This window comes from Salmo trutta, unplaced genomic scaffold, assembly GCF_901001165.1.
Source record: "Salmo trutta unplaced genomic scaffold, fSalTru1.1, whole genome shotgun sequence".
NCBI lineage: Eukaryota > Metazoa > Chordata > Actinopteri > Salmoniformes > Salmonidae > Salmo > Salmo trutta.
Genome location: NW_021822992.1, coordinates 202175 through 229380, shown reverse-complemented (window position 1 = coordinate 229380; position 27206 = coordinate 202175). Strand labels below are relative to the sequence as shown.

Here is a 27206-nt window from a genome sequence, read left to right as displayed (position 1 = left end):
GACAGTAACAGCAGTATACTGTAGGTAGGGGTAAAGGATAGATAATAGACAGTAGCAGCAGTATACTGTAGGTAGGGGTAAAGGATAGATAATAGACAGTAACAGCAGTATACTGTAGGTAGGGGTAAAGGATAGATAATAGCCAGTAACAGCAGTATACTGTAGGTAGGGGTAAAGGATAGATAATAGACAGTAACAGCAGTATACTGTAGGTAGGGGTAAAGGATAGATAATAGACAGTAACAGCAGTATACTGTAGGTAGGGGTAAAGGATAGATAATAGACAGTAACAGCAGTATACTGTAGGTAGGGGTAAAGGATAGATAATAGACAGTAACAGCAGTATACTGTAGGTAGGGGTATAGGATAGATAATAGACAGTAACAGCAGTATACTGTAGGTAGGGGTAAAGGATAGATAATAGACAGTAACAGCAGTATACTGTAGGTAGGGGTAAAGGATAGATAATAGACAGTAACAGCAGTATACTGTAGGTAGGGGTAAAGGATAGATAATAGACAGTAACAGCAGTATACTGTAGGTAGGGGTAAAGGATAGATAATAGACAGTAACAGCAGTATACTGTAGGTAGGGGTAAAGGATAGATAATAGACAGTAACAGCAGTATACTGTAGGTAGGGGTAAAGGATAGATAATAGACAGTAACAGCAGTATACTGCAGGTAGGGGTAAAGGATAGATAATAGACAGTAACAGCAGTATACTGTAGGTAGGGGTAAAGGATAGATAATACACAGTAACAGCAGTATACTGTAGGTAGGGGTAAAGGATAGATAATAGACAGTAGCAGCAGTATACTGTAGGTAGGGGTAAAGGATAGATAATAGACAGTAACAGCAGTATACTGTAGGTAGGGGTAAAGGATAGATAATAGACAGTAACAGCAGTATACTGTAGGTAGGGGTAAAGGATAGATAATAGACAGTAACAGCAGTATACTGTAGGTAGGGGTAAAGGATAGATAATAGACAGTAACAGCAGTATACTGTAGGTAGGGGTAAAGGATAGATAATAGACAGTAACAGCAGTATACTGTAGGTAGGGGTAAAGGATAGATAATAGACAGTAACAGCAGTATATGTGAAGAGTGTGAAAGTGTGTGTGTGTGTGTGTGTACAGTGAGTGTGAGTAGAGCCTGTGCAAGAAAGTGCAAAAAACAAAACAATAATAATAACAAGATAAGGGGGTCAATGTAAATAGTCCTGGTAGGGACTCAGGGCCTTCCTCTGACACCGCCTGGTATAGAGGTCCTGGATGGCTGGAAGCTTGGCCCCAGTGATGTACTGGGCCGTTCGCACAACCTTCTGTAGCGCCTTGCGGTCGGAAGCCGAGTAGTTGCCATACCAAACGGTGATGAAACCATGTCAGGATGCTCTCGTTGGTGCAGCTGTAGAACGTTTTGAGGATCTGAGAACCCATGCCAAGTCTTGTCAGCCTCCTGAGTGGGAAGAGACGTTGTCGTGCCCTCCTCACGACTGTCTTGGTGTGTTTGGACCATGATAGGTTCTTAGTGATGTGGACACCAAGGAACTTGAAGCTCTCGACCCGCTCCACTGCAGCCCCGTCGATGAGAATGGGGGCGTGCTCGGTCCTCCTTTTCCTGTAGTCCACAATCATCTCCTTTGTCTTGCTCACGTTGAGGGAGAGGTTGATGTCCTGGCACCACACGGCCAGGTCTCTGACCTCCTCCCTATAGGCTCATCGTCATCTCATTGTCGTCTGTGATCAGGCCTACCACAGTCGTGTTGGCAAACTTTTTTATTTATTTATTTCATTTAACTTTTATTTAACCAGGAAAGTCAGTTAAGAACAAATTCTTATTTACAATGACATTCTAGGAACAGTGGGTTAACTGCCTTGTTCAGGGGCAGAACGACAGATTTTTACCTTGTCAGTTCGGGGATTCGATCTAGCAACCTTTCGGTTACTGGCCCAACACTCTAACCACTAGGCTACCTGCCTCCCCCCTCTAACCACTAGGCTACCTGCCGCCCCAACGTAATGATGGTGTTGGAGTCGCGGGTGAACAGGGAGTACAGAAGGGGACTAAACACGCACTGCGGGGCCCCCGTGTTGAGGGTCAGCATGGCCCCCTTACCACCTGAGGGCGGCCCGTCAGGAAGTCCAGGATCCAGTTGCAGAGGGAGGTGTTTAGTCCCAGGATCCTTAGCTTAGTGATGAGCTTTGAGGGCACTATGGTGTTGAACGCTGAGCTGTAGTCAATAAATAGCATTCTCACGTAGGTGTTCCTTTTGTCCAGGTGGGAAAGGGCCAGTGTGGAGTGCAATAGAGATTGTGTCATCTGTGGATCTGTTGGGGCGGTATGCGAATTGGAGTGGGTCTAGGGTCTCTGGGATGATGGTGTTGATGTGAGACATGACCCGCCTTTCAAAGCGTGTCATTGGCTACAGAAACAGCAGAGCACAGACGTCTGACAGTAAATCTCTGGAAAATAAATTAGTCATTTTAAGCATCATTAGTATTTAAAATACTTAATAATATAGCACGGGTACATCAAGTGCAGATAAGCTATTCACAGTATAAACAGGAGCAGGCTGCGAATTGTGTCATTTCAGCGATTCTATTATTAACTGGCAATTGAACACAGACGACACTTGACAGATAACACAGATAGCACTTTCTAATGACTAGCTCAGCCAGATGGAATACACTGTACTGGATGAGCTTCCCACAGTTAGATCTATGGTATGACCATGGTTGATAGGAAAATATATACATTCATTAGGGAAGTTGTAGCCTGGTCCCAGATCTGTTTGTGCTTTCTAGGAGTAGTCAAGACAGTACAAACGGATCTGAGACCAGGCTAGGAGGGAAATATTGACATAGTTTTGACAATAGTTGATATTGATACAGTAGTTTTGACAATAGTTGTTATTGATACAATAGTTTTGACAATAGTTGTTATTGATACAGTAGTTTTGACAATAGTTGATATTGATACAGTAGTTTTGACAATAGTTGATATTGATACAATAGTTTTGACAATAGTTGTTATTGATACAATAGTTTTGACAATAGTTGATATTGATACAGTAGTTTTGACAATAGTTGATATTGATACAGTAGTTTTGACAATAGTTGATATTGATACAATAGTTTTGACAATAGTTGTTATTGATACAATAGTTTTGACAATAGTTGATATTGATACAATAGTTTTGACAATAGTTATTGATACAATAGTTTTGACAATAGTTGATATTGATACAGTAGTTTTGACAATAGTTGTTATTGATACAGTAGTTTTGACAATAGTTGTTATTGATACAATAGTTTTGACAATAGTTGATATTGATACAGTAGTTTTGACAATAGTTGATATTGATACAATAGTTTTGACAATAGTTATTGATACAATAGTTTTGACAATAGTTGATATTGATACAGTAGTTTTGACAATAGTTGTTATTGATACAATAGTTTTGACAATAGTTGATATTGATACAGTAGTTTTGACAATAGTTGATATTGATACAATAGTTTTGACAATAGTTATTGATACAATAGTTTTGACAATAGTTGATATTGATACAGTAGTTTTGACAATAGTTGTTATTGATACAATAGTTTTGACAATAGTTGATATTGATACAGTAGTTTTGACCAATAGTTGATATTGATACAGTAGTTTTGACAATAGTTGTTATTGATACAGTAGTTTTGACAATAGTTGATATTGATACAGTAGTTTTGACAATAGTTGATATTGATACAATAGTTTTGACAATAGTTGTTATTGATACAGTAGTTTTGACAATAGTTGATATTGATACAATAGTTTTGACAATAGTTGTTATTGATAGTCGTTTTGACAATAGTTGATATTGATACAATAGTTTTGACAATAGTTGATATTGATACAGTAGTTTTGACAGTAGTTGATATTGATACAGTCGTTTTGACAATAGTTGATATTGATACAATAGTTTTGACAATAGTTGATATTGATACAGTAGTTTTGACAATAGTTGATATTGATAGTCGTTTTGACAATAGTTATTAATTCATACCTTAGTTTTGACCAACAGTTATTATCGATATCGTTGTATTAACAATGATATAATGCTAATAATTCTATGTGTGTTTTATTTCCATCCAGTGGTAAACTGCACAGACCCAGGCATCCCAGCTAACTCTATCAGAGAGAGTAAGATAGAGCACGGTAACTTCACGCTGGGCAGTGTGGTGTTCTACACCTGTAACCCTGGATACTACCTGTTTGGTTCCTCTGCGCTGACCTGTCAACCTATTGGCCACTGGGACAAACCTCTACCCGAGTGTCTTGGTACGTTGTCTGTTTTCTCTTCACAACTTGTTCAAGCTACAGATGTAGGATCTTAATTTGATCACTGTTTTTGTTGCTGAGGAAAAGCAGATGAGTTTCGTGATTTACATAAATTCACTGAAAACCGGCTCTGTCACACGGTTGTATTAACAGTATTCCACTTTTCATGTGGCCTCGTTTTGACCCCCCCCCCCCCCCCCCCCTCGATCAATCAACATGATGGACTAAACATTCAAATCCTGTTGCTGCAGGATTATTTTGCTGCCACAATACAGGTCAAATTAAGATCCTACATCTGTGCCATACACCCACAGCTACTGAGGTGCAGGAGGAGACTAGAGAGAAAAAGGCAGCCTAGTCACACCAAGGGCTGATGCACAGTTCACATGTATTGTGCAATAGTACTTATCTTTTGCTGTAAGTGACATTCATCATAGCATTTCTCCATGATCTACCTGTTGTTCTTTCTAGCCATGCGTTTTATCCTTAATGAACTTGATTTGTATAGGTTCCAAATGTGTGTAACCAATGTCTGTCTAAATGCTAATGACCTAATAAGGGCTGACTGTAATGGTTATACTGACCTACAGTATCTCTTTAAAAAAACGTTAGAACCCTTTCCACAGAGGGTTCTACATGGAACCCAAAAGAGTTCTACCTGGAACCAAAAAGGATTCTCCTATGATGACGGCCAAAGAACCCTTTTGGAACCCTTTTTATTCTAAGAGTGTTGTGTTAGTGATGACTACATCCCAAATGGAACCCCATTCCTTATATAGGGGCAATAGGGCTGTAGTTAAAAGTAGTGCACTACATAAGGAATAGGGTGCCATTTGGGACGTAAACAATGTTAATGAGCCATAAAAAGCTGACTGTTGGCTATGGGAAATGTTATTGTGTCTTATAGAGGAGGACTGTGGGAACCCTGGCTCTCCTCCCTACGGTACCATGGTTGGGGAAAAGTTCTCGTTTGGCTCCACGGTGCAGTACTCCTGTTCAGGGGACAGAGAGCTGATTGGAGAGTCATCACTCACCTGTCAAATCAATGGACACTGGAGCGGCCCCATACCTCACTGTTCAGGTAAGGACAATTACCTCACTGTTCAGGTAAGGACCATTACCTCACTCTTCAGGGAAGGACCCATACCTCACTGTTCAGGGAAGGACCCATACCTCACTGTTCAGGTAAGGACCCATAACTCACTGTTCAGGGAAGGACCCATACCTCACTGTTCAGGGAAGGACCCATACCTCACTGTTCAGGTAAGGACCATTACCTCACTGTTCAGGGAAGGACAATTACCTCACTGTTCAGGTAAGGACCCATACCTCACTGTTCAGGTAAGGACCCATACCTCACTGTTCAGGGAAGGACCCATACCTCACTGTTCAGGGAAGGACCCATACCTCACTGTTCAGGGAAGGACCCATACCTCACTGTTCAGGGAAGGACCCATACCTCACTGTTCAGGTAAGGACCCATACCTCACTGTTCAGGGAAGGACCCATACCTCACTGTTCAGGGAAGGACCCATACCTCACTGTTCAGGGAAGGACCCATTACCTCACTGTTCAGGGAAGGACCCATACCTCACTGTTCAGGGAAGGACCCATACCTCACTGTTCAGGGAAGGACCATTACCTCACTGTTCAGGGAAGGCCCCATACCTCACTGTTCAGGGAAGGACCATTACCTCACTGTTCAGGGAAGGACCCATACCTCACTGTTCAGGGAAGGACCCATACCTCACTGTCCAGGGAAGGACCCATACCTCACTGTTCAGGGAAGGAGCCATACCTCACTGTTCAGGGAAGGACCCATACCTCACTGTCAAGGAAAGGACCCATACCTCACTGTTCAGGGAAGGACCCATACCTCACTGTTCAGGGAAGGACCCATACCTCACTGTTCAAGGAAGGACCCATACCTCACTGTTCAGGGAATTTATATGTTCTATGAGCAGCTTCTCCAGGTTGTCACGGAGACTGTTCACCTTGATGTTTATTTGATTTAGAAAGGGGAAATAAAATGTTAAAAATTAAACTTGTCAATGTATATACACAGCTAGAGCCATAGTGAATGTATATAAACGGCTAGCTACATAGTGAATGTATATACACAGTTAGCTACATAGTGAATGTATATACACAGCTAGCTACATAGTGTATGTATATACACAGCTAGCTACATAGTGTATGTGTATACACAGCTAGCTACATAGTGTATTTATATACACAGTTAGCTACATAGTGTATGTATATACACAGTTAGCTACATAGTGTATGTATATACACAGTTAGCTACATAGTGAATGTATATACACAGCTAGCTACATAGTGAATGTATATACACAGCTAGCTACATAGTGAATGTACATACACAGCTAGCTACATAGTGAATGTATATACACAGCTAGCTACATAGTGAATGTATATACGCAGCTAGCTACATAGTGAATGCATATACACAGCTAGCTACATAGTGAATGTATATACACAGCTAGCTACATAGTGAATGTATATACACAGTTAGCTACATAGTGAATGTATATACACAGCTAGCTACATAGTGAATGTATAAACACAGCTAGCTACATAGTGAATGTATATACACAGCTAGCTACATAGTGAATGTATATACGCAGCTAGCTACATAGTGAATGCATATACACAGCTAGCTACATAGTGAATGTATATACACAGCTAGCTACATAGTGAATGTATATACACAGTTAGCTACATAGTGAATGTATAAACACAGCTAGCTACATAGTGAATGTATATACACAGCTAGCTACATAGTGAATGTATATACGCAGCTAGCTACATAGTGAATGCATATACACAGCTAGCTACATAGTGAATGTATATACACAGCTAGCTACATAGTGAATGTATATACACAGCTAGCTACATAGTGAATGCATATACACAGCTAGCTACATAGTGAATGTATATACACAGCTAGCTACATAGTGAATGATTCGGTGTTGATAGTCTTTTTCAGACTTTCTTTCCTGAAGCCATTTTTTTCTCTTAATTTCAGATATGTTTTGCTCTTTCACTTTTAAGAGAGAGAGAAGACACATTTGTGGGTGTAGTGTAGTCTGCTGCGTTGGAGATATCCCTTGTGTATTGGACTGACTCGCTCTCTCTCGCTCTCTCTCTCTCTCTCTCTCTCTCTCTCTCTCTCTCTCTCTCTTTCTCTCTCGCTTTCTCTCTCTCTCGTTGTGCTCTGATCTGCTCTGTTTGACTTGTTCTGTTCTTCATTACAATATGACATGTTCAGAAGATGGGATCAGTCACACTCATTCTCTCTTCCCCTCCTCCTCTCCTCTCCTCCTCTCCTGTCTTCCCCTCCTTCTCTCCTCTCTCCTCCTCCTCCTCAGCTTCAGAAGGGAACATGTCCCAGTTTTCCACTGGGGAAGCTTTTTAATGGGGGAAAATTAAGCTACCATAAAGCGCCTCCACTAATTCGTTTGCAAAGACTGAGGTTTCGGGTGTGTCACAAATGGCATCCTATTCCCTACGTAGTGCACTACCTTAGACCAAGTAGTGCACTACGTAGGGAATCGGGTGCCATTAGGGACCGAGCCAGGGTAACACTCTAACACTGCATCTGTTACTGCTTCCTAGGAAAGTTCAGGTTAATGTGAAAGCTAGACCACTCACAACGTACCTCTGATTCACCTGTTATCTACACCTGTCTGTTAACTCCACCTGTCTGTTATCTACACCTGCCTGTTATCTACCTGTCTGTTAACTCCACCTGTCTGTTATCTACACCTGTCTGTTATCTACACCTGTCTGTTATCTCCACCTGTCTGTTATCTACACCTGTCTGTTATCTACCTGTCTGTTATCTACACCTGTCTGTTATCTACACCTGTCTGTTATCTACACCTGTCTGTTATCTCCACCTGTCTGTTATCTACACCTGTCTGTTATCTACCTGTCTGTTATCTACACCTGTCTGTTATCTACACCTGTCTGTTATCTACACCTGTCTGTTATCTACCTGTCTGTTATCTACACCTGTCTGTTATCTACCTGTCTGTTATCTACACCTGTCTGTTATTTACACCTGTCTGTTATCTACACCTGTCTGTTATCTACACCTGTCTGTTATCTACCTGTCTGTTATCTACACCTGTCTGTTATCTACACCTGTCTGTTATCTACACCTGTCTGTTATCTCCACCTGTCTGTTATCTACACCTGTCTGTTATTTACACCTGTCTGTTATCTACACCTGTCTGTTATCTACACCTGTCTGTTATCTACCTGTCTGTTATCTACACCTGTCTGTTATCTACACCTGTCTGTTATCTACACCTGTCTGTTATCTCCACCTGTCTGTTATCTACCTGTCTGTTATCTACACCTGTCTGTTATCTACACCTGTCTGTTATCTACACCTGTCTGTTATCTACACCTGTCTGTTATCTACCTGTCTGTTATCTACACCTGTCTGTTATCTACACCTGTCTGTTATCTCCACCTGTCTGTTATCTACACCTGTTTGTTATCTACACCTGCCTTTTATCTACCTGTCTGTTATCTACACCTGTCTGTTATCTACACCTGTCTGTTAACTCCACCTGTCTGTTATCTACACCCGTCTGTTAACTACACCTGTCTGTTATCTACACCTGTCTGTTATCTACACCTGTCTGTTATCTACACCTGTCTGTTATCTACACCTGTCTATTATCTCCACCTGTCTGTTATCTACACCTATCTGTTATCTACACCTGTCTGTTATCTACACCTGCCTGTTATCTACACCTGTCTGTTATCTACACCTGTCTGTTATCTACACCTGTCTGTTATCTACCTGTCTGTTATCTACACCTGCCTGTTATCTACACCTGCCTGTTATCTACACCTGTCTGTTATCTACACCTGTCTGTTATCTACCTGTCTGTTATCTACACCTGTCTGTTATCTACACCTGCCTGTTATCTACCTGTCTGTTATCTACACCTGCCTGTTATCTACCTGTCTGTTATCTACACCTGTCTGTTATCTACCTGTCTGTTATCTACACCTGCCTGTTATCTACCTGTCTGTTATCTACACCTGTCTGTTATCTCCACCTGTCTGTTATCTACACCTGTCTGTTATCTCCACCTGTCTGTTATCTACACCTGTCTGTTAACTCCACCTGTCTGTTATCTACACCTGTCTGTTATCTCCACCTGTCTGTTATCTACACCTGTCTGTTATCTACACCTGTCTGTTATCTCCACCTGTCTGTTATCTACACCTGTTTGTTATCTACACCTGTCTGTTAACTACACCTGTCTGTTAACTACACCTGTCTGTTATCTACCTGTCTGTTATCTCCACCTGTCTGTCATCTCCACCTGTCTGTTATCTACACCTGTCTGTTATCTCCACCTGTCTGTCATCTCCACCTGTCTGTTATCTACACCTGTCTGTTATCTACACCTGTCTGTTATCTACACCTGTCTGTTATCTCCACCTGTCTGTTATCTACCTGCCTGTTATCTACCTGTCTGTTATCTACCTGTCTGTTATCTACCTGCCTGTTATCTACACCTGTCTGTTATCTACACCTGTCTGTTAACTCCACCTGTCTGTTATCTACCTGCCTGTTATCTACCTGTCTGTTATCTACCTGTCTGTTATCTACCTGCCTGTTATCTACACCTGTCTGTTATCTACACCTGTCTGTTATCTACACCTGTCTGTTATCTACCTGTCTGTTATCTACACCTGTCTGTTATCTACACCTGTCTGTTATCTCCACCTGTCTGTTATCTACACCTGTCTGTTATCTACACCTGTCTGTTATCTACACCTGTCTGTTATCTCCACCTGTCTGTTATCTACACCTGTCTGTTAACTACACCTGTCTGTTAACTACACCTGTCTGTTATCTACCTGTCTGTTATCTCCACCTGTCTGTTATCTCCACCTGTCTGGGTTCTTATGTTTTTGTATTTTATTAATCTTTATTTAACTGGTCAAGTCATTTAAAAACAAATTCTTACTTACAATGACATCATGTCAGCTGGAATGAGGTTCCTGAGGTTACTGGCTCCAAGGCAAATGTTCATTGTTGCATCGTTTTGTACTGCCTCTTCCAACAGCACTTTACACTGAGGCTGCGCCCCAAATGGAACCCTATTCCCTATATAGGGCACTACGTTTGATCAGGACCCGCAGTGTACTATATAGGGAATATGGCCCTGGTCTAAAGTAGTGCACTACATAGGGAATAGGGCCCTGGTCTAAAGTAGTGCACTATATAGGGAATATGGCCCTGATCTAAAGTAGTGCACTACATAGGGAATAGGGCCCTGGTCTAAAGTAGTGCACTATATAGGGAATAGGGCCCTGGTCTAAAGTAGTGCACTATATGAGGAAAAGGGCTCCCTTTGGAATGTAGACTGAGGAGTCAAGTCAAATGCAGACCGAGAAGTCAAGTCAAATGCAGACCGAGAAGTCAAGTCAAATGCAGACTGATCAGTCAAGTCAAATGCAGACTGAGAAGTCAAGTCAAATGCAGACCGAGAAGTCAAGTCAAATGCAGACTGAGCAGTCCAGTTCATTCTGTGTCTCTCTCTCTCTCTGTCCTGTGTAGGAGACTCTGTAGGCAGCTGTGGGGACCCTGGTACGCCCGTCCATGCAAGCAGAGAGGCCAGCAACTTCCATCTGCGTAGTAAAGTCCGCTTCACCTGCGCTGTGGGACACACACTGTACGGCTCAGCTGAGAGGATCTGCTTTCCCAATGGAACCTGGTCTGGGAGACAGCCCTTCTGCAAACGTGAGGCTTCATGGACCGGACAGGGATGGGACACTGCATGTTTAGAGACATGAGCATGGAGATTGGATGTATCTAATGGTTTACAGTAGGCAGGAGCACAGTGGTACACACAGGAGCACTGGCAGGAGCACAGTGGTACACACAGGAGCACAGGCAGGAGCACAGTGGTACACACAGGAGCACAGTGGTACACACAGGAGCACAGTGGTACACACAGGAGCACAGGCAGGAGCACAGTGGTACACACAGGAGCACAGTGGTACACACAGGAGCACAGGCAGGAGCACAGGGGTACACACAGGAGCACAGGCAGGAGCACAGTGGTACACACAGGAGCACAGGCAGGAGCACAGTGGTACACACAGGAGCACATGCAGGAGCACAGTGGTACACACAGGAGCACTGGCAGGAGCACAGTGGTACACACAGGAGCACATGCAGGAGCACAGTGGTACACACAGGAGCACATGCAGGAGCACAGTGGTACACACAGGAGCACAGGCAGGAGCACAGTGGTACACACAGGAGCACAGGCAGGAGCACAGGGGTACACACAGGAGCACTGGCAGGAGCACAGTGGTACACACAGGAGCACTGGCAGGAGCACAGGGGTACACACAGGAGCACAGGCAGGAGCACAGGGGTACACACAGGAGCACAGGCAGGAGCACAGTGGTACACACAGGAGCACAGGCAGGAGCACAGTGGTACACACAGGAGCACAGGCAGGAGCACAGTGGCACACACAGGAGCACACAAACAATGAAAATGCAATTAGCTATAAATGAGTATATTTCGGCAGCACATTGTCCTTAGAAAAAGACAGCGCTCAAAGCCAACCGACCAATATTTCTTCGCTTCCAGAATCCTAGTAAAAGCCTTTATTTTTCAGCCTCAAGGCAACTTCTGATGTGATTAATGACATTTTAAATATTGAATCACAGGCCACTTCTCTGCTGCAGTGCATAAATTGCCTCAGGGGTTCGACCGGAAATGGCAGAGAATCTCTTGACACAGCCTTGCCTTTCTCCCTGACGGTTATAAACTCTGTCAGCCTGACAGACACAACGACCACGGCTGTTGTCTATTTAATGACCTTTGAACTACATTGTGTCAAAAGGTAGAATAGGGTGGCAGTTGAGACATAAATGTCCATTTTTTTTTAAATACGACAGGAACTCCCCGCTCACCCACTCTAGCCTCGACGTGTCCTGTAGCTGAACTGATTTATAGACGGTTAGTTTTATCCTCTATTCCTGTCAGGGTTGATCCTCTCCATGACTGAACTCTGTCTGTTTCTGCTTCAGCTTTTGAGCTAAGAGCTTGACTGGCGTTTAACCTCAGAGCAATGTGAGCGTATCGTCCCGGTGCTTTGTAATCTACTGAAACAGCGGGGGATATTTACCACAGATTGAACATATTGTCCGTTCCAAAACGAAACACTTTCTCCGTATAGGGAACTTCTTTCGACCAGGGTCCACAGCAATGAAAGGTGCTGAATAAGGTGCATCCCAAATGGCACCATATGTGATAGGATCAATAGGGCTCTGGTCAAATGTAGTGCACTACTTATATAACAGCCAAACACATTCAGAGCACGTTCAACCCCTTTCAGTGGCCTCGTCATGTCAGGAAGTGATTGAGTGGGGAAACCTCTCCTTCCTTCCTACCAGCTCACCCTACAGCCTAGCTGCCTGCCTCAGAAATCATTTGACAATTTTCCAGACAATTAAGTCATTTGAGAAGGCAAATCATTTGGTAATGAAATATAATGAAGTGCTGGGTGGAAACACCGGGAAACAGAACAGAATCCTCTCTGAGTTTCCTGCTACCAAACATGACATTTATTATCATCTGGGTTGGATGAGTCACATTTTATGTTTTAGACAGACGTTAGAAAGACATTAGATCAGTGTTTAGCAATTAGTGTTCTTGACCCTCCTTAACTCTGTCTCTCGTTCTCTCTCTTTCTGTCTCTCGTTCTCTCTCTTTCTGTCTCTCGTTCTCTCTCTGTCTCTCGTTCTCTCTCTTTCTGTCTCTCGTTCTCTCTCTCTGTCTCTCGTTCTCTCTCTTTCTGTCTCTCGTTCTCTCTCTTTCTGTCTCTCGTTCTCTCTCTTTCTGTCTCTCGTTCTCTCTCTCTGTCTCTCGTTCTCTCTCTTTCTGTCTCTCGTTCTCTCTCTTTCTGTCTCTCGTTCTCTCTCTCTGTCTCTCGTTCTCTCTCTCTCTGTCTCTCGTTCTCTCTCTTTCTGTCTCTCGTTCTCTCTCTTTCTGTCTCTCGTTCTCTCTCTTTCTGTCTCTCGTTCTCTCTCTCTCTGTCTCTCGTTCTCTCTCTCTCTCTCTCTGTCTCTCGTTCTCTCTTTCTGTCTCTCGTTCTCTCTCTCTGTCTCTCGTTCTCTCTCTCTCTCTCTCTGTCTCTCGTTCTCTCTCTTTCTGTCTCTCGTTCTCTCTCTTTCTGTCTCTCGTTCTCTCTCTCTCTGTCTCTCGTTCTCTCTCTCTCTCTCTGTCTCTCGTTCTCTCTTTCTGTCTCTCGTTCTCTCTCTCTGTCTCTCGTTCTCTCTCTCTCTCTTTCTGTCTCTCATTCTCTCTCTTTCTGTCTCTCGTTCTCTCTCTCTCTGTCTCTCGTTCTCTCTCTCTCTCTCTGTCTCTCGTTCTCTCTTTCTGTCTCTCGTTCTCTCTCTCTGTCTCTCGTTCTCCTCTCTCTCTCTCTCTGTCTCTCGTTCTCTCTTTCTCTCTCGTTCTCTCTCTCTGTCTCTCTCTCTCTCTTCTGTCTCTCGTTCTCTCTCTCTCTGTCTCTCGTTCTCTCTCTTTCTGTCTCTCGTTCTCTCTCTCTGTCTCTCGTTCTCTCTCTCTGTCTCTCGTTCTCTCTTTCTGTCTCTCGTTCTCTCTCTCTCTGTCTCTCGTTCTCTCTTTCTGTCTCTCGTTCTCTCTCTTTCTGTCTCTCGTTCTCTCTCTCTGTCTCTCGTTCTCTCTCTTTCTGTCTCTCGTTCTCTCTCTTTCTGTCTCTCGTTCTCTCTCTCTCTGTCTCTCGTTCTCTCTTTCTGTCTCTCGTTCTCTCTTTCTGTCTCTCGTTCTCTCTTTCTGTCTCTCGTTCTCTCTCTCTCTGTCTCTCGTTCTCTCTTTCTGTCTCTCGTTCTCTCTCTTTCTGTCTCTCGTTCTCTCTTTCTGTCTCTCGTTCTCTCTCTCTCTGTCTCTCGTTCTCTCTTTCTGTCTCTCGTTCTCTCTCTTTCTGTCTCTCGTTCTCTCTCTCTGTCTCTCGTTCTCTCTCTTTCTGTCTCTCGTTCTCTCTCTTTCTGTCTCTCGTTCTCTCTCTCTCTGTCTCTCGTTCTCTCTTTCTGTCTCTCGTTCTCTCTCTCTCTGTCTCTCGTTCTCTCTCTCTCTCTCTGTCTCTCGTTCTCTCTTTCTGTCTCTCGTTCTCTCTCTCTGTCTCTCGTTCTCTCTCTCTCTCTTTCTGTCTCTCATTCTCTCTCTTTCTGTCTCTCGTTCTCTCTCTCTGTGTCTCTCGTTCTCTCTCTCTCTCTCTGTCTCTCGTTCTCTCTTTCTGTCTCTCGTTCTCTCTCTCTGTCTCTCGTTCTCTCTCTCTCTCTCTCTGTCTCTCGTTCTCTCTTTCTGTCTCTCGTTCTCTCTCTCTGTCTCTCGTTCTCTCTCTCTCTCTCTCTCTGTCTCTCGTTCTCTCTCTTTCTGTCTCTCGTTCTCTCTCTTTCTGTCTCTCGTTCTCTCTCTCTCTGTCTCTCGTTCTCTCTCTTTCTGTCTCTCGTTCTCTCTCTCTCTGTCTCTCGTTCTCTCTCTTTCTGTCTCTCGTTCTCTCTCTTTCTGTCTCTCGTTCTCTCTCTCTCTGTCTCTCGTTCTCTCTTTCTGTCTCTCGTTCTCTCTCTCTCTGTCTCTCGTTCTCTCTTTCTGTCTCTCGTTCTCTCTCTTTCTGTCTCTCGTTCTCTCTCTCTGTCTCTCGTTCTCTCTCTCTGTCTCTCGTTCTCTCTCTTTCTGTCTCTCGTTCTCTCTCTTTCTGTCTCTCGTTCTCTCTTTCTGTCTCTCGTTCTCTCTTTCTGTCTCTCGTTCTCTCTCTCTCTGTCTCTCGTTCTCTCTTTCTGTCTCTCGTTCTCTCTCTTTCTGTCTCTCGTTCTCTCTTTCTGTCTCTCGTTCTCTCTCTCTCTGTCTCTCGTTCTCTCTTTCTGTCTCTCGTTCTCTCTCTTTCTGTCTCTCGTTCTCTCTCTTTCTGTCTCTCGTTCTCTCTCTCTGTCTCTCGTTCTTTCTTTCTCCCTCCCTCCCTCCCTCCCTCCCTCCCTCCCTCCCTCCCTCCCTCCCTCCCTCCCTCCCTCCCTCCCTCCCTCTATGTCTCTCCTCCACTCCAGCGGTGCACTGTGGTAACCCGGGGACCCCTGCTCACGGCCGTATTTTCCGGGTCGACGGTACGACCTTCACCCACTCTGTAGTCTACTCCTGTATGGACGGATACCTCCTCTCAGGCACGCCCACCAGACACTGTCTGGCCAACGGCACCTGGTCCGGCACCGCTCCTAACTGCACCAGTAAGTACTACTGCTACCTGGTCCAGCACCGTCTCCTCACTGCACCAGTAAGTACTACTGCTACCTGGTCCAGCACCGTCTCCTAACTGCACCAGTAAGTACTACTGCTACCTGGTCCGTCTCCTAACTGCACCAGTAAGTACTACTGCTACCTGGTCCGTCTCCTAACTGCACCAGTAAGTACTACTGCTACCTGGTCCGGCACCGTCTCCTAACTGCACCAGTAAGTACTACTGCTATCTGGTCCAGCACCGTCTCCTAACTGCACCAGTAAGTACTACTGCTACCTGGTCCGTCTCCTAACTGCACCAGTAAGTACTACTGCTACCTGGTCCAGCACCGTCTCCTAACTGCACCAGTAAGTACTACTGCTACCTGGTCCAGCACCGTCTCCTAACTGCACCAGTAAGTACTACTGCTACCTGGTCCGTCTCCTAACTGCACCAGTAAGTACTACTGCTACCTGGTCCGTCTCCTAACTGCACCAGTAAGTACTACTGCTACCTGGTCCGTCTCCTAACTGCACCAGTAAGTACTACTGCTACCTGGTCCAGCACCGTCTCCTAACTGCACCAGTAAGTACAACTGCTACCTGGTCCAGCACCGTCTCCTAACTGCACCAGTAAGTACTACTGCTACCTGGTCCGTCTCCTAACAGCACCAGTAAGTACTACTGCTACCTGGTCCAGCACCGTCTCCTAACTGCACCAATAAGTACTACTGCTACCTGGTCCGTCTCCTAACTGCACCAGTAAGTACTACTGCTACCTGGTCCGTCTCCTAACTGCACCAGTAAGTACTACTGCTACCTGGTCCAGCACCGTCTCCTAACTGCACCAGTAAGTACTACTGCTACCTGGTCCGGCACCGTCTCCTAACTGCACCAGTAAGTACTACTGCTACCTGGTCCAGCACCGTCTCCTAACTGACCCGAAATGACAAACAAAATGTCTGAAAAGTAAAACTGTCTATTAGTAATCCTGAACTGAAACGAATTGAATACAAAGATACGATGTAGTGTTACAGTAATACAAAATGCTAAATAGCAGCTGGCCGTAGATGTTGTCCTCACTCTCTGTTAGACTGTCTTTTATCTAAACTCATCTTCAGTAACGAGCCCCATATGTTGTAATTGAATTATGTTGTGTCAATCTATATTCAATTTGCCCTATAATAACTCTTTAACAGAAATGCTCCCAGAGCATCATTACTCTTGTGTCTGACTGATTGAAGTACAGACAAGACATAGAATAAGGGGAGGAAGAGGAGGAGGAGGGGGGGAGGAGGGAGAGGAGGGGGGAGGAGGGAGGAGGGAGGAGGGAGGAGGGGGGAGGAGGAGGGGGGAGGTGGAGGGGGGAGGTGGAGGGGGAGGAGGGGGGAGAGGAGGGGGGAGGTGGAGGGGGAGGAGGGGGAGAGGGGGAGGGAGAGGAGGGGGGAGGAGGAGGAGGGAGGAGTGGGAGGGGAAGGTGGAGGAGGAGGAGGGAGAGGGGGAGGGAGAGGAGGGGGGAGGTGGAGGGGGAGGAGGGGGGGAGGGAGGAGGGGGAGGAGGGGGAGGTGGAGGGAGGGGGAGGTGGAGGGGGAGGAGGGGGGGAGGAGGAGGGAGAGGGGAGGAGGTGGAGGGGGAGGAGGGGGGGAGGGGGAGGGAGAAGGGAGGAGGTGGAGGGGGAGGAGGGGGGGAGGAGGAGGGAGAGGGGAGGAGGTGGAGGGGGAGGGAGGAGGGAGAGGAGGGGGGAGGTGGAGGGAGGAGGAGGAGGGAGGAGGTGGAGGGAGAGGAGGGGGGAGGTGGAGGGAGAGGAGGGGGGAGGTGGAGGGGGAGGAGGGGGGGAGGAGGAGGGAGAGGGGAGGAGGTGGAGGGGGAGGTGGAGGGAGAGGAGGGGGGGAGGAGGAAGGAGAGGAGGAGGAGGAGGAGGAGGAGGGGGGGGAGGAGGAAGGAGAGGAGGAGGAGGAGGAGGGGGGGAGGAGGAAGGAGAGGAGGAGGAGGAGGAGGAGGGGGAGGGAGGAGGAGGAGGGAGGAGGTGGAGGGAGAGGAGGGGGGAGGTGGAGGGAGAGGAGGGGGGAGGTGGAGGGAGAGGAGGGTGGAGGGAGGAGGAGGAGGAGGAGGGGGAGGGGGAGGGAGGAGGAGGAGGGAGGAGGTGGAGGGAGAGGAGGGGGGAGGTGGAGGGAGAGGAGGGGGGAGGTGGAGGGAGAGGAGGGGGGGTGGAGGGAGAGGAGGGGGGAGGTGGAGGGGAGGAGGAGGAGGAGGAGGAGGAGGAGGGGAGGGAGGAGGTGGAGGGAGAGGAGGAGGGGGAGGGAGGAGGTGGAGGAGGAGGTGGAGGGAGAGGAGGGGGGAGGTGGAGGGAGAGGAGGGGGAGGTGGAGGGAGAGGAGGGGGGAGGTGGAGGGAGAGGAGGGGGGAGGTGGAGGGGAGGAGGAGGAGGAGGAGGGGGAGGGGGAGGGAGGAGGAGGAGGGAGGAGGTGGAGGGAGAGGAGGGGGGAGGTGGAGGGAGAGGAGGGGGGAGGTGGAGGGGAGGAGGAGGAGGAGGAGGAGGGGAGGGAGGAGGTGGAGGGAGAGGAGGAGGGGGAGGGAGGAGGTGGAGGAGGAGGTGGAGGGAGAGGGGGGTGGAGGGAGAGGAGGGGGGAGGTGGAGGGAGAGGAGGGGGGAGGTGGAGGGAGAGGGGAGGAGGAGGAGGAGGAGGTGGAGGAGGAGGAGGGAGGAGGTGGAGAGAGAGGAGGAGGTGGAGGAGGAGGAGGGGGAGGGAGGGAGGGTGGAGGGGGAGGGAGGGAGGAGGTGGAGGAGGGAGGAGGTGGAGGGAGAGGAGGGGAGAGGAGGGGAGAGGAGGGTTTCAATTTGAGACCAAAATGAGTCTCTGGAGAGAAGTGATGCTTTCCAGGGAGCCTCTCTAGTCGCTCTGAGACAGTGATCAGACAGGCAGAAACGTTCAAGTCTGTATCTGCAATGCAACCCTATTCTCTATGTAGAACAGTCCTGTTGACGACCCTATTCCCTATGTAGAACAGTCCTGTTGACGACCCTATTCCCTATGTAGAACAGTCCTGTTGACGACCCTATTCTCTATGTAGAACAGTCCTGTTGACGACCCTATTCTCTAGGAATAGCAGGGTCCCATAAGTAATGCTCTATATCAGGAATAGCAGGGTACCATAAGTAATGTTCTATATCAGGAATAGCAGTGTACCATAAGTAATGCTCTATATCAGCAATAGCAGTGTACCATAAGTAATGCTCTATATCAGGAATAGCAGGGTACCATAAGTAATGCTCTATATCAGGAATAGCAGGATACCATAAGTAATGCTCTATATCAGGAATAGCAGGATACCATAAGTAATGCTCTATATCAGGAATAGCAGGGTACCATAAGTAATGCTCTATATCAGGAATAGCAGGATACCATAAGTAATGCTCTATATCAGGAATAGCAGGATACCATAAGTAATGCTCTATATCAGGAATAGCAGGGTACCATAAGTAATGCTCTATATCAGGAATAGCAGGATACCATAAGTAATGCTCTATATCAGGAATAGCAGGCTACCATAAGTAATGCTCTATATCAGGAATAGCAGGGTACCATAAGTAATGCTCTATATCAGGAATAGCAGGATACCATAAGTAATGCTCTATATCAGGAATAGCAGGGTACCATAAGTAATGCTCTATATCAGGAATAGCAGGGTACCATAAGTAATGCACTATATCAGGAATAGCAGTGTACCATTTCAGACACAGACTTTGTATGTAGGCTGCCGCTGCTCTTCTCAACTCTGCCTCTCCCTCCCTCCCTCCCTCCCTCCCTCCCTCCCTGTCTCTCCCTGTCTCTCTCTGTCCCTCTCTCGCTCTGTATCTCTCTCTTTCTCTCTCTGTCTCTCTCTTTCTCTCTTTCTCTCTCTGTCTCTCTCTCTGTCTCTCTCTGTCTCTTTCTTTCTCTCTCTCTTTCATCCTCTCCTCGCTCGCTCTTTCTCTCTCTCTTTCTCTCTCTCTCTGTCTCTCTCATCCTCTCCTCGCTCACCAATTCATGGGGCTTTATTGGCATGGGAAACATATGTTAACATTGCCAAAGCAAGTGAAGTAGATAATAAACAAAAGTAAGCCAAGTCTGCCTACGGTGGCGTTTCTCAATAGCAAGGCTATGCTCGCTGAGTCTGTACATAGTCAAAGCTTTCCTTAAGGTATTCTGCCACTGTGTACTCTCTGTTTAGAGCCAAATATCATTCTAGTTTGCTCTGATATTTTGGGAATTTTTTCCGATGTGTCAAGTAATTATCTTTTTGTTTTCTCATGATTTGGTTGGGTCCAATTGTGTTGCTGTCCTGGGGCTCTGTGGGGTCTGTTTGTGTTTGTGAACAGAGCCCCAGGACCAGCTTGCTTAGGGGGCTCTTCTCCAGGTTCATCTCTCTGTAGGTGATGGCTTTGTTATGGAAGGTTTGAGAATCGCTTCCTTTTAGGTGGTTGTAGAATTTAACGGCTCTTTTCTGGATTTTGATAATTGGCGGGTATCGGCCTAATTCTGCTCTGCCTGCATTATTTGGTGTTTTACTTTGTACACAAAGGATATTTTTTCAGAATTCTGCATGCAGAGTCTCAATTTGGTGTTTCTCCCATTTTGTGAATTCTTGGTTAGTGAGCAGACCTCAGTCCTCACAACCATAAAGGGCAATGGGTCCTATAACTGATTCAAGTATTTTTAGCCAGATTCTAATTGGTATGTCGAATTTTATGTTCCCTTTGATGGCATAGAAAACCCTTCTTGCCTTGTCTCTCAGATCGTTCACAGCTTTGTGGAGGTTACCTGTGGCGCTGATGTTTAGGCCGAGGTATGTATAGTTTTTTGTGTGCTCTAGGGCAACGGTGTGTAGATGGAATTTGAATTTGTGGTCCTGGCAACTGGGCCTTACTTGGAACACCATTATTTTGGTCTTACTGAGATTTACTGTCAGGGTCCAGGTCTGGCAGAATCTGTGCAGAAGATCTAGGTGCTGCTGTAGGCCCTCCATGGTTGGTGACAGAAGCACCAGATCATCAGCAAACAGTCGACATTTGACTTCAGATTCTAGTAGGGTGAGGCCGGGTGCTGCGGACTGTTCTAGTGCCCTCGCCAATTCGTTGATATATATGTTGAAGAGGGTGGGGCTTAAGCTGCATCCCTGTCTCACTCCACGGCCCTGTGGGAAGATATGTTTTTTTGCCAATTTTAACCGCACACTTGTTGTTTGTGTACATGGATTTTATAATGTCGTATGTTTTTCCCCCAACACCACTTTCCATCATTTTGTATAGCAGACCCTCATGCCAAATTGAGTCGAAGGCTTTTTGAAATCAACAAAGCATGAGAAGACTTTGCCTTTGTTTCGGTTTGTTTGTTTGTCAATTAGGGTGTGCAGCGTGAATATGTGGTCTGTCTTACGATAATTTGGTAAAAGGCCAACTTGACATTTGCTCAGTACATTGTTTTCACTGAGGAAATGTACAAGTCTGCTGTTAATGATAATGCAGAGGATTTTCCCAAGGTTGCTGTTGACGCATATCCCACGGTAGTTATTGGGGTCAAATTTGTCTCCACTTTTGTGCATTGGGGTGATCAGTCCTTGGTTCCAAATATTAGGGAAGATGCCAGAGCTAAGTATGATGTTAAAGAGTTTTAGTATAGCCAATTGGAATTTGTTGTTTGTATATTTTATCATTTCATTGAGGATACCATCAACACCACAGGCCTTTTTGGGTTGGAGGGTTTTTAAATTGTCCTGTAGTTCATTCAAGGTAATTGGAGAATCCAGTGGGTTCTGGTAGTCTTTAATAGTTGATTCTAAGATTTGTATTTGATCATGTAAATGTTTTTGCTGTTTGTTCTTTGTTATCCTCTCTAGGGCCGGTGGGACGAAATCGTCCCACCTACGTAACAGCCAGTGGAATCCTGTGGCGCTTTATTCAAATACCTTAGAAATGCTATTACTTCAATTTCTCAAACATATGACTATTTTACAGCATTTTAAAGACAAGACTCTCGTTAATCTAACCACACTGTCCGATTTCAAAAAGGCTTTACAACGAAAGCAAAACATTAGATTATGTCAGCAGAGTACCCAGCCAGAAATAATCAGACACCCATTTTTCAAGCTAGCATATAATGTCACATAAACCCAGAAGACAGCTAAATGCAGCACTAACCTTTGATGATCTTCATCAGATGACAACCCTAGGACATTATGTTATACAATACATGCATGTTTTGTTCAATCAAGTTCATATTTATATCAAAAAACAGCTTTTTACATTAGCATGTGACGTTCAGAACTAGCATACCCCCCGCAAACCTCCGGCGAATTTACTAACAATTTACTAAATTACTCACGATAAACGTTCACAAAAAGCATAACAATTATTTTAAGAATTATAGATACAGAACTCCTCTATGCACTCGATATGTCCGATTTTAAAATACCTTTTTGGTGAAAGCACATTTTGCAATATTCTAAGTAGATAGCCCGGCATCACAGGGCTAGCTATTTAGACACCCAGCAAGTTTAGCCTTCACAAAACTCCGATTTACTATTAGAAAAGTTTGATTACCTTTGGTGTTCTTCGTCAGAATGCACTCCCAGGACTTCTACTTCAATAACAAATGTTGGTTTGGTCCCAAATAATCCATAGTTATATCCAAATAGCAGCGTTTTGTTCGTGTGTTCAAGACACTATCCAAATGGTAAATAAGGGTCACGCGCACGGCGCATTTCGTGACAAACAAATTCTAAATATTCCATTACCGTACTTCGAAGCATGTCAACCGCTGTTTAAAATCAATTTTTATGCCATTTTTCTCGTAAAAAAGCGATAATATTCCGACGGGGAATCTGCAATTAGGTAAACAGACGAAAGAAAATAAAGCATGGGGTCGACTCGGGCACGCGCCTAAGCCCATTGTCCTCTGATCGGCCACTTGTCAAAAGCGATAATGTGTTTCAGCCTGGGGCTGCCTCGATATCGTTCAGCTTTTTCCCGGGCTCTGAGAGCCTATGGGAGCCGTAGGAAGTGTCACGTTACAGCAAAGATCCTCAGTCTTCAATAAACAGAGGCAAGAAGAACAACAACTTGTCAGACAGGCCACTTACTGGTCAGAATCTTCTCAGGTTTTTGCCTGCCATATGAGTTCTGTTATACTCACAGACACCATTCAAACAGTTTTAGAAACTTTAGGGTGTTTTCTATCCAAAGCCAATAATTATATGCATATTCTAGTTACTGGGCAGGATTAGTAACCAGATTAAATCGGGTACGTTTTTTATCCGGCCGTGTAAATACTGCCCCATAGCCCTAACAGGTTAAAGAGCCAAAAAGATTGGAGAAGTGGTTTACCCATACATCTTTGTTTTGGATAGATAATTCTTCGTGTTGTTGTTTGTTTAGTGTTTTCCAATTCTCCCAGAAGTGGTTAGAATATATGGATTCTTCAATTACATTGAGCTGATTTCTGACGTCCTTCTTTCTCCGTAGTGTATTTCTGTATTGTTTTAGTGATTCACCATAGTGAAGGAGTAGACTCAGGTTTTCTGGATCTCTGTGTTTTTGATTGGACAGGTTTCTCAATTTCTTTCTTAGGTTTTTGCATTCTTCACCAAACTGTTTTCTGTTAGACATTTTTTAGATTAGATAGGGAACTGAGAGATCAAATATACTGTTTAGATTTTCTACTGCCAAGTTTACACCTTCACTATTACAGTGGAACGTTTTGTCCAGGAAGTTCTCTAAAATGGATTGAATTTGTTGTTAGTTAGGACCAGAGATACCATACCTGTTAGTATACAGTAGTCTGAATCTGTTAGTTACCATACCTGTTAATATACAGTAGTCTGAATCTGTTAGTTACCATACCTGTTAATATACAGTAGTCTGAATCTGTTAGTTACCATACCTGTTAATATACAGTAGTCTGAATCTGTTAGTTACCATACCTGGTAATATACAGTAGTCTGAATCTGTTAGTTACCATACCTGTTAATATACAGTAGTCTGAATCTGTTTGTTACCATACCTGTTAATATACAGTAGTCTGAATCTGTTAGTTACCATACCTGGTAATATACAGTAGTCTGAAACTGTTAGTTACCATACCTGTTAATATACAGTAGTCTGAATCTGTTAGTTACCATACCTGTTAATATACAGTAGTCTGAATCTGTTAGTTACCATACCTGTTAATATACAGTAGTCTGAATCTGTTTGTTACCATACCTGTTAATATACAGTAGTCTGAATCTGTTTGTTACCATACCTGTTAATATACAGTAGTCTGAATCTGTTAGTTACCATACCTGTTAATATACAGTAGTCTGAACCTGTTGTGATGGTATTATTGTTAGGAGCTAGCTAGACCATTTGGCCAGAGACACATAGCATTGGATGATTTATCGATTGTTCCATGGTTCCTCTTGTCCTCTCTCTCCCCACCAATCATGTGTTTACTGGTTGGTATAAATCTGTAGCAGCTTCCTGCCAATGTGTCCTCTCTCTGTCAGTGTATCCAGTGTATCTTTCACTCACTTTGTCTCCCTTTCTATCTCTCTTTGTCTCCCTTTCTATCTCTCTCTGTCTCTCTCTCTGTCTCTCTCTCTGTCTCTCTCTCTGTCTCTCTTTGTCTCTCTCTTTGTCTCTCTCTTTGTCTCTCTCTTTGTCTCTCTGTGTCTCTCTGTGTGTCTGTCTCTCTGTCTCTCTCTCTCTCTCTCTCTGTCTCTCTCTTTCCTCTCTCTTTCCTCTCTCTGTCTCTCTCTTTCCTCTCTCTTTCCTCTCTCTCTCTCTTTCCTCTCTGTCTCTCTTTCCTCTCTCTGTCTCTCTCTTTCCTCTCTTTCTTCACTCTCCTCTCTGTCTCTCTCTTTCTTCTCTCTCCTCTCTGTCTCTCTTTCCTCTCTCTGTCTCTCTCTTTCCTCTCTTTCTTCACTCTCCTCTCTGTCTCTCTCTTTCTTCTCTCTCCTCTCTGTCTCTCTCTTTCCTCTCTCTGTCTCTCTCTTTCCTCTCTCTGTATCTCTCTTTCCTCTCTCTGTCTCTCTCTTTCCTCTCTTTCTTCACTCTCCTCTCTGTCTCTCTCTTTCTTCTCTCTCCTCTCTGTCTCTCTCTTTCCTCTCTCTGTCTCTCTCTTTCCTCTCTCTGTCTCTCTCTTTCCTCTCTCTGTATCTCTCTTTCCTCTCTCTGTCTCTCTCTTTCCTCTCTCTGTATCTCTCTTTCCTCTCTCTGTCTCTCTCTTTCCTCTCTCTGTATCTCTCTTTCCTCTCGATTCAGACAATTTTTTTATTGAGCGGATGGTCAGGGGGCCGGAACATCATTATAAATAATTAGTAGACTGCAAATCGACCACAAATTGTTTGTCTGTTTTTTTTGGCTCAGAAAACATTGGCCACCAAATAAAAATCACCCGCGGGCCAAATTCGACCCGCGGCCCACCAGTTGTGGAACCCTGAGATACAGCATAGTTACTGAGGCTCCAATGAAAAGCTCCGTTCTATTGTTGAACAGACTCTCTCTACATTACAATGGCTGTGTCCCAAACGGAACCCTATTCCCTATATATATATATATTGTGGCAAACCTCTTCAAAGCTAGGAGCGTTTGTCACAAATTAAGTGAGAACCTGTCACCAAAGTCAGCCCAGAATTAAAGTTCTTTCGAACATGACAGTACCTGTATGTTTGTTTCTCTGTCCTGGTCCACCCAGGCCGCAGGTAAGGTCAAGGATAGCAGGGTTCGGTACACAAATCTGGTTCTCGGTAGGTCCAGGTCTAAACGCCAACAGGTAAGTCCAAAACAGTCCAGCTCGTACACGGTAAATCCAGCCAATGTAGAATGTCTCTCTCTCTATGGTTCATAGATCCTTCCCGCTCTCTCTCCCTCTTCCTGGTTTTTCTTGACCTTTTATCTGTGGGTCGGCTCCACCTTCTGAGGGTTCCCCTTGCTTCTGGGAATTGTAGTTTTGGCAGTCGGCCATTTTGTGATCTGTAGTTCTGATCGGGGTGGCCATTTTAGTGATCGGGCAGAGCCCGTTTATTAGTTCTGCCCTCACATATCTGCCATTTATCACTCGACCCCCTTCTTTGCCACACATCTCCCCCCTAGATCCGACCCCCTAGGTCGGGCTACCGCAGCAAAATATGCGTGCATGCGGGATAACCCATCCACATTTCCCATTTCCTTTCCTGCTCTGTGTTTCAAGTCAAAGTGAAACGGTTGGAGACTCAAAAACCACCGCATCACCCGAGCGTTCTTCTCTTTAGCCCTATGCATCCAGGTGAGTGGTGCATGGTCACTGATGAGGGTGAAGTGGCGCCCCAGCAGGTAGTATTTCAGGCTTTCCAGAGCCCACTTTACTGCCAGTGCCTCTTTCTCAACAACTGAGTAGTTGGTTTCCCGTGGTTCCAGCTTCCTGCTTAAAAACAGGATGGGGTGTTCCACCCCTTCTACCTCTTGGGACAGCACTGCTCCCAAGCCGACCTCTGAAGCATCCGTCTGAACCACAAACTCTCTCTCAAAGTCTGGTACCACCAGCACTGGATTACAGCAGAGGGCCTCCTGTAATGTCCTAAATGCTTTGGTGGCCCTTTCATCCCACTTGACCATGTTTGGCCCTCTGGCTCTAGTCATGTCGGTGAGTGGGGCGGCCACTGTGGCATAACTTGGGATGAACTTCCGGTAGTACCCGGTCAGCCCTAGGAAGGCTCGAACCTGCTTCTTATTTACTGGTTTCGGCCATTCTCTAATTGCCTCCACCTTCTTACGTTGGGGTTTGATTAATCCTCTTCCCACGGTGTATCCCAGATACTCCGTTTCCTCTAACCCCACATAACACTTGGCAGGGTTCGCCGTGAGCCCTGCCTTTCTAAGGGCGTCTAACACCGCCTGTACCCGGGGTAAGTGGGATTCCCAAACTGGGCTGTAGATCCCCACGTCATCTAAATAAGCTGCGGCGTATGCTTGGTGCGGTTTTAGGACCTTGTCCATGAGCCGTTGAAAGGTGGCTGGGGCCCCGTGTAGGCCGAATGGCATGACGGTGTATTGAAACAAACCGTCAGGGGTTGCAAATGCTGTCTTTTCTTTGGCCCTGGGGGTCAGAGGAATTTGCCAGTACCCTTTTGTCAGGTCCAGGGTCGTAATGTACCGAGCTTTACCAATTTTCTCCAGTAGTTCGTCTACTCTGGGCATGGGGTAGGCATCAAACTTGGAGATTTCATTTACCTTCCGAAAGTCGTTACAGAACCGCAAAGACCCATCGGGCTTGGAGACCATCACAATTGGGCTAGACCACTCACTATGTGACTCTTCGATCACTCCAGCTGTCAACATTTTCTCCGTCTCTGCTCTAATCGCTGCCTGTCGAGCCTCGGGTACCCGATATGGCCTCATGCTCACTTTTCTCCCTGGTAGGGAAACGATATCATGAGCTGTAACCTCAGTTCGGCCGGGTACTTCTGAAAACACATCTCTGTTTTTCTGGATCAGGGTCTTTACTTCCTGTACTTGTGCTGGGGACAAAGTAGGTGAAATATTTACTTCAGCTGTCTCCTGAGTGTGTGTGGGGTACG

The 27206-nt window shown here is 45.4% G+C and overlaps 1 protein-coding gene across 1 annotated transcript in view; it reads left to right on the top strand.

Annotated features, from left to right (window-relative positions):
- LOC115187885 (CUB and sushi domain-containing protein 3-like) overlaps positions 1-27206 on the top strand; it is a 1475978-nt gene that overhangs the window by 1388981 nt on the left and 59791 nt on the right. Inside the window, 4 exon segments of the mRNA XM_029746934.1 lie at positions 4141-4326; positions 5234-5407; positions 10940-11122; positions 15469-15645. Of these exon segments, the coding sequence (XP_029602794.1) occupies positions 4141-4326; positions 5234-5407; positions 10940-11122; positions 15469-15645 (720 nt within the window).